General features: G+C 45.9%; 1 protein-coding gene across 1 annotated transcript; it reads left to right on the top strand.

Annotated features, from left to right (window-relative positions):
• The first annotated feature begins 4,789 nt into the window (after positions 1–4,789).
• On the top strand, positions 4,790–5,041 carry LOC127664170 (transcription elongation factor 1 homolog). The gene has a single exon (XM_052156031.1). The coding sequence runs from the start codon at positions 4,790–4,792 to the stop codon at positions 5,039–5,041; it is 252 nt and encodes an 83-aa protein (XP_052011991.1).
• Positions 5,042–8,111: the final 3,070 nt, after the last annotated feature.

The following is an 8,111-nucleotide window of genomic DNA, read 5'->3' as shown; positions in this document are numbered from 1 at the left end:
TGATGTCAAGGATCTGCCCCTCCCCAGCCCCCCTATGGCTACTGAGCCAGAGAATCTCCAGGACTCTGGGGTATAGGTCCAGGGCTGGGACAGCCCTCCCTCTGTGTGGATGGAGTGGATGTGAGTGACTCCTGTGGCTGGGCTTTGCGGGGGAATACCATTCTCTTAGTTTGCTTTTGTAGAAAAGGTAGGGGCTAGTTGCAGAAACTCATGGGTCTGTCAGTAAAGCAACCAGTGTGTAAGGCAAAAGAGAAGCGGGCTTGGGGGGTGGGGGGTGCGAGTGGGGGATGGGGTGGTGGTAGCACACGCCTTTAATCCCAGCACTTGGGAGGCAGAGGCAGGCAGATTTCTGACTTTGAGGTCAGCCTGGTCTACAGCAGGATTCCATGACAACCAGGACTACACAGAAAAAAAAAAAAAAAAACCTGTCTCGAAAAAACAAAAACAAAAACAAAGAAAAAAACGAGTTCCAGTGCTGTCAGGACTACTCAGAAAAGCCTCATCTGAGAAAGAAAGGGACGTCTTACCTGGCTTGGTCCTCCTTCAGAGAAGATGTGCTCACCAACTCTATACCTGCGCCTCCTCAGCTATCTCAGGACCAACTTGAAGCTGAAGAAATGTCAAAAAGATTCCAAGATTAGGGCAGACCTCACTGGTCTCCTCGCGAACAGTGCTTCCATGATACTGATACAGGAAAGGCTGGAGTCTGCCCTTGTTGGAGTATTTTGGAAATGGAGATACTTTCCCAGAAATCCATGTGGCCCATTGTCCTCTGGATATGGGAGGAAGAAAAGCATTTATAGCAGAGGACTGCCTGGGCTAGCCTCTGGGAGAGAAGATGCGCCTCACCCTGGAGAGGCTTCAGACCCTAGAGAGTGGGGAGGCGGGTGGGGTGTGCTGGTGGGGAGTGGGGACATCTTCTTGGAGACAAGGGGAACAAGAATAGGATGAGGAACTGTGGGGGGGTGGCCGGGAGGGAAGGTCAGTAGGGGGATTAGGACTGAATTGTAAAAAAACAAGATTAAAGATAAGAAAAAGAAAACACACATAACTTTGCTTTCTTTCATTGTTTTCTTTAAGATTTATTTATTTTATATGTGGGAGTTCAGTGGTCTTTCTCTTCAGAAACACCAGAAGAGGCTATCAGATCCTGTTACAGATGGTTGCTGGGAATTGAATTCAGGGCCTCTGGATGAACAGCCAGTGCTCTTAAACACTGAGCCACGTCTCCAGCCTATGACTTTGACTTCCTACATGCAAAGTTAATGTTCAACTGTTCATGAATAATGTGTTTGCCTGACTGTCTAGACTTCCGGAAAGCCCATTTGTCCATGAGCATGTATCCAATAGATTAAAATTTTGGTTCTTGCTGGGCGGTGGTGGCCCACGCCTGTAATCCCAGCACTCTGGGAGGCAGAGGCAGGTGGATTTCTGAGTTCGAGCCCAGCCTGGTCTACAGAGTGAGTTCCAGGATAACCAGGGCTACACAGAGAAACCCTGTCTCTAAAACCAAATCCAACCCCCCCCCCCCAAAAAAATGGTTCTTCTATCATGTCAGTCATGACCAAATCACTAAAAAAATTGGTAACTGCAAAATAATTCACACACTCTCTGAATAATTAAAATGATTTTTCATTGAAATTTAAATTGGGGAAATTGGGTTTTATTTCTCAAATGGCAAATAAAAATGATTTCAATGCACAATTGGAGAATGTTTGGATTTAATATCAATGAGAAATGACTTAACATCATCATAACTATTCTAGAGTTCTAACATCTGATACTATTTTGAGAAACATTTGGCCAAGTATCCTCCAGACCATGCATGAGTTACATAAAGCAACCTGTCTGCTGAACCCTGTGCCTCTAGCCTTTCCCACATGTGTAATTTGGTGGAATTTTCAAAGCAAAGTCTATTGGCCAGAGGGGTGTGGCTAGTTCTACACTTCTCAGCATCACAGAGCTCTTAAAAAGTCACAGCTGATCATCAACTCTGGCTTGAATTCCCAAGTCCTCCAGAATTCACCTCCCCTAAAATTGAGCATTCAAATTTTCATGTGTGTGAGTGTGTGTGTGTGTGTGTGTGTGTGTGTGTGTGTTATACAAAGAAAGAGACAGACATAGAGAGAATAATGGAAAGAATAACAAGCAATGGATTTGGGAAGGAGTAGAAGGAGGGGGACATTGGAGAGGTTGGAAGGCTGGGGCAGAATGATGGAATTATAAAATGTTCTAAAAATTAACAATTAATTAAAACTAGCATCTTGGGGATGGAGATGTAGTTCAGTGGGAGAGTGGTGACTTAGCATGCTCAATGGTTTGGATCTGACACCCTATGTTGTTTAAAAAGGTTCAAGACTAAGTGCTACTTACTATACTATCTGCTTTTGTGTCAAGTTAACGCAGTCTGGAGTTATCTCAGAGAAAGGAGCTTCAGTTGAGGAAATGCCTCCATGAGATCCAGCTGTGGGACATTTTCTCAATTAGTGAACAAGCAGGGAGGGCCCCTTGTGGGTGGTGCTATTCCTTGGCTGGTGGTCTTGGGTTCTATAAGAAAGCAAGCTGAGCAAGCCAGTAAGAAACATCCCTCCATGGCCTCTGCATCAGCTCCTGTTTCCTGACCTGCTTGAGTTCCAGTCCTGACTTCCTTTGGTGATAAACAACTGTGTAAAAGTATAAGCCTAATAAACCCTTTCCTCCCTAACTGACTTCTTGGTCGTGATGTTTTGTCCAAGAATAGACACCATGACTTCTACACTATGACAGACTGAGTGTTCATGAAGCTGGCTATTACTTTAAAGTTTGGAGGGACTGGGATTTCCTCTTTTGTGAGTTGTATGCCTGTCTCCCTTTCCCATTCACATACTAGTTTCTTATTGTGGATTTGTGAAAACTGCTTCTATATTGCTTTTATAATGTTTATTTTCACCATTAATCATGATTTTCCAGGGAGGTCGAGGGAGTTGGGGAAATGAAACCAAGAGAGGAAGGGGAGGGAAAGGTGCGTGAGGATCAGGTCGTGGACTGGACAGGAGAGAGGTAAGAGAAGGTCAGAAAATCTTTTTCTTTAAATTTTTCTGTTCCATACAGGGTTTCTCTGTGTAGCCCTGGCTGTCCTGAAACTCACTCTGTAGACTAGGCTGGCCTCGAAGTCAGAAATATGCCTGCCTCTGCCTCTCAAGAGCTGGGATTAAAGGTGTGAGCCACCACTTTCCGGATTAATTTTTTGTTTCTTTGTTTTATATATATATATATATATTTGAGACAGGGTTTCTCTGTGTAGCCCTGGCTGTGCTAGAACTCTCTCTGTAGACCACCAGGCTTGGCCTCAAACTCAGAAATCAGCCTGCCTCTGCCTCCCAAGGGCTGGGATTAAAGGTGTGTGCCTCCACTGCCCAGCTTGAAAGTCAGGAAATGAAATAAAAATATGTAGCAGTGGAGGATGAGGATCTGGGTGTAGCCATGGGAAGGTTGCAAATGCCAGGGAAGTGAGAGTTTCCTAGGATCCAACAGGGATGGCTTTAGTGAAAATGCACAGTGAAGACAAGATAGAACCTGTACAGACAGGCGCCAGTAGATAGGCAAGGCCCCCATTCAAGGGATGGGGCCACCCACCCTTCTCAAAGGTTTGTTTTTAATTATTATTTATTTATTGAATGTATATGAGAAAACTATCACTGTCTTCAGACAAGGTTTGAACCCAGAAATGTTCCTGTTCTAAGGAAAGATAGACACAAACAATGAAGCAGAGACTGAAGGAGGGGCCATCCGGGGACCTTCCCCCACGGGGATCCGTCCTGTTCACAGACATCAAAGCCAGACACTGTTGCTGTTGAAAATTGGAGCTTGGTGACAGGAACTCGGTGTGGCTGTTTCCACGGAGGTTCGGCCGGCACCTGACCAATGTAGCTGGGATGATCACAGCCTACCATCAGGCTGAGGCAGCTGACCAAGATGAAGGAGCTGGCTGAAGGACTGGAGGAGCAGAGGGGGACTGCAACACCACAGGAACAACAATGTTTGCTAACCAGACCACCCAGAGCTCCCGGGGAGGGACTAGACCACCAACCAGGGAGAGCACAGGGAGGGGGTCCATGGCTCCAGACACATAGGAAGCAGAGGAGCCCTTCTCTGACATCAGTAGGAGGGGAGACCCTTGGTCCTGAGGAGGTTTGATGAGCCCGCAAAGGGGGATGCAGTAGCTGTGGGGCTTGTGTTGCATCACCCCCACGGAGGCAAAGGGAAGAGGGGAGAGGGCAGATGGGTGAGGGGATTGAGGAGGGATAAAGCGGAAGGGGGATGACATTTGAGATATAACGGAAAGGAATAACACATTTTGAAAAAAAACATAATAAACAATGAATTGTCCTTTTGTTCGATTGGTTGGTGTGGTGATTGAAATATGCTTGGAAGAGGGTGTGGTACTGTCAAAGGGTGTGGCCTTGTTCGAGGAGGTGTGTCCCTGCGGAGGCGGGGCTTGGAGGAAATATATACTCAAGTTCTGCTCAGTGTGAGACACAATAGTCTCTCCTTGCTACCTTCTAACTGGGAAGCAGAGGCCAGCAAATACCTGGTCTAGGTCAGCCCGGTATGTAGAGTCCCACCACTTCTTTGCGCTCATGCATTTACTAGGTAGCACATCTTTTGGAACGGACTTCAACCTTAGACCCACTGAACCAACTAGCCTCGTGCGACTGAGCAACTAACAAGTAGATTCTTTTACTTCCCGTTCACAGGGCACCATTGTTGGAGAAGTTGGACTACAGATTGGTTTATCCCCTCTGCAGCCATGGGACGAAGGAAGTCCAGCCGGAAGCCGCCCTCCCAGAAGAAGAGGACAGGCACTCTGGAGACCGAGTTCACTTGCCCTTTCTGCAACCACGAGAAGTCTTGTGAGGTGAAAATGAACCATGCTCGAAAGATCGGAGACATCTCCTGTGCCGTGTGCCGAGAGGAATTCCAGACGCCCATCACACACCTGTCAGAACCAGTGGATGTGTTCAGCGACTGGGTAGACGCCTGTGAGGCAGCCAATCTGTAGTGATGTCAAGGATCTGCCCCTCCCCAGCCCCCCTATGGCTACTGAGCCAGAGAATCTCCAGGACTCTGGGGTATAGGTCCAGGGCTGGGACAGCCCTCCCTCTGTGTGGATGGAGTGGATGTGAGTGACTCCTGTGGCTGGGCTTTGCGGGGGAATACCATTCTCTTAGTTTGCTTTTGTAGAAAAGGTAGGGGCTAGTTGCAGAAACTCATGGGTCTGTCAGTAAAGCAACCAGTGTGTAAGGCAAAAGAGAAGCGGGCTTGGGGGGTGGGGGGTGCGAGTGGGGGATGGGGTGGTGGTAGCACACGCCTTTAATCCCAGCACTTGGGAGGCAGAGGCAGGCAGATTTCTGACTTTGAGGTCAGCCTGGTCTACAGCAGGATTCCATGACAACCAGGACTACACAGAAAAAAAAAAAAAAAAACCTGTCTCGAAAAAACAAAAACAAAAACAAAGAAAAAAACGAGTTCCAGTGCTGTCAGGACTACTCAGAAAAGCCTCATCTGAGAAAGAAAGGGACTTCTTACCTGGCTTGGTCCTCCTTCAGAGAAGATGTGCTCACCAACTCTTTACCTGCGCCTCTTCAGCTATCTCAGGACCAACTTGAAGCTGAAGAAATGTCAAAAAGATTCCAAGATTAGGGCAGACCTCACTGGTCTCCTCGCGAACAGTGCTTCCATGATACTGATACAGGAAAGGCTGGAGTCTGCCCTTGTTGGAGTATTTTGGAAATGGAGATACTTTCCCAGAAATCCATGTGGCCCATTGTCCTCTGGATATGGGAGGAAGAAAAGCATTTATAGCAGAGGACTGCCTGGGCTAGCCTCTGGGAGAGAAGATGCGCCTCACCCTGGAGAGGCTTCAGACCCTAGAGAGTGGGGAGGCGGGTGGGGTGTGCTGGTGGGGAGTGGGGACATCTTCTTGGAGACAAGGGGAACAAGAATAGGATGAGGAACTGTGGGGGGGTGGCCGGGAGGGAAGGTCAGTAGGGGGATTAGGACTGAATTGTAAAAAAACAAGATTAAAGATAAGAAAAAGAAAACACACATAACTTTGCTTTCTTTCATTGTTTTCTTTAAGATTTATTTATTTTATATGTGGGAGTTCAGTGGTGTTTCTCTTCAGAAACACCAGAAGAGGCTATCAGATCCTGTTACAGATGGTTGCTGGGAATTGAATTCAGGGCCTGTGGATGAACAGCCAGTGCTCTTAAACACTGAGCCACGTCTCCAGCCTATGACTTTGACTTCCTACATGCAAAGTTAATCTTCAACTGTTCATGAATAATGTGTTTGCCTGACTGTCTAGACTTCCGGAAAGCCCATTTGTCCATGAGCATGTATCCAATAGATTAAAATTTTGGTTCTTGCTGGGCGGTGGTGGCCCACGCCTGTAATCCCAGCACTCTGGGAGGCAGAGGCAGGTGGATTTCTGAGTTCGAGCCCAGCCTGGTCTACAGAGTGAGTTCCAGGATAACCAGGGCTACACAGAGAAACCCTGTCTCTAAAACCAAATCCACCCCCCCCCCAAAAAATGGTTCTTCTATCATGTCAGTCATGACCAAATCACTAAAAAAATTGATAACTGCAAAATAATTCACACACTCTCTGAATAATTAAAATGATTTTTCATTGAAATTTAAATTGGGGAAATTGGGTTTTATTTCTCAAATGGCAAATAAAAATGATTTCAATGCACAATTGGAGAATGTTTGGATTTAATATCAATGAGAAATGACTTAACATCATCATAACTATTCTAGAGTTCTAACATCTGATACTATTTTGAGAAACATTTGGCCAAGTATCCTCCAGACCATGCATGAGTTACATAAAGCAACCTGTCTGCTGAACCCTGTGCCTCTAGCCTTTCCCACATGTGTAATTTGGTGGAATTTTCAAAGCAAAGTCTATTGGCCAGAGGGGTGTGGCTAGTTCTACACTTCTCAGCATCACAGAGCTCTTAAAAAGTCACAGCTGATCATCAACTCTGGCTTGAATTCCCAAGTCCTCCAGAATTCACCTCCCCTAAAATTGAGCATTCAAATTTTCATGTGTGTGAGTGTGTGTGTGTGTGTGTGTGTGTGTGTGTGTGTGTGTTATACAAAGAAAGAGACAGACATAGAGAGAATAATGGAAAGAATAACAAGCAATGGATTTGGGAAGGAGTAGAAGGAGGGGGACATTGGAGAGGTTGGAAGGCTGGGGCAGAATGATGGAATTATAAAATGTTCTAAAAATTAACAATTAATTAAAACTAGCATCTTGGGGATGGAGATGTAGTTCAGTGGGAGAGTGGTGACTTAGCATGCTCAATGGTTTGGATCTGACACCCTATGTTGTTTAAAAAGGTTCAAGACTAAGTGCTACTTACTATACTATCTGCTTTTGTGTCAAGTTAACGCAGTCTGGAGTTATCTCAGAGAAAGGAGCTTCAGTTGAGGAAATGCCTCCATGAGATCCAGCTGTGGGACATTTTCTCAATTAGTGAACAAGCAGGGAGGGCCCCTTGTGGGTGGTGCTATTCCTTGGCTGGTGGTCTTGGGTTCTATAAGAAAGCAAGCTGAGCAAGCCAGTAAGAAACATCCCTCCATGGCCTCTGCATCAGCTCCTGTTTCCTGACCTGCTTGAGTTCCAGTCCTGACTTCCTTTGGTGATAAACAACTGTGTAAAAGTATAAGCCTAATAAACCCTTTCCTCCCTAACTGACTTCTTGGTCGTGATGTTTTGTCCAAGAATAGACACCATGACTTCTACACTATGACAGACTGAGTGTTCATGAAGCTGGCTATTACTTTAAAGTTTGGAGGGACTGGGATTTCCTCTTTTGTGAGTTGTATGCCTGTCTCCCTTTCCCATTCACATACTAGTTTCTTATTGTGGATTTGTGAAAACTGCTTCTATATTGCTTTTATAATGTTTATTTTCACCATTAATCATGATTTTCCAGGGAGGTCGAGGGAGTTGGGGAAATGAAACCAAGAGAGGAAGGGGAGGGAAAGGTGCGTGAGGATCAGGTCGTGGACTGGACAGGAGAGAGGTAAGAGAAGGTCAGAAAATCTTTTTCTTTA

This window comes from Apodemus sylvaticus, chromosome 13 (genome assembly GCF_947179515.1).
Source record: "Apodemus sylvaticus chromosome 13, mApoSyl1.1, whole genome shotgun sequence".
Taxonomy (NCBI): Eukaryota; Metazoa; Chordata; class Mammalia; order Rodentia; family Muridae; genus Apodemus; species Apodemus sylvaticus.
Note: the sequence above shows the minus strand (reverse complement) of the source record. Positions and strands in the feature narration are given on the sequence as shown.

What these genes read in the sequence shown, in the direction of transcription:
- LOC127664170 (XM_052156031.1), top strand. Translation starts at nt 4,790, where the DNA reads ATGGGACGAAGGAAGTCCAGCCGGAAGCCGCCCTCCCAGAAGAAGAGG.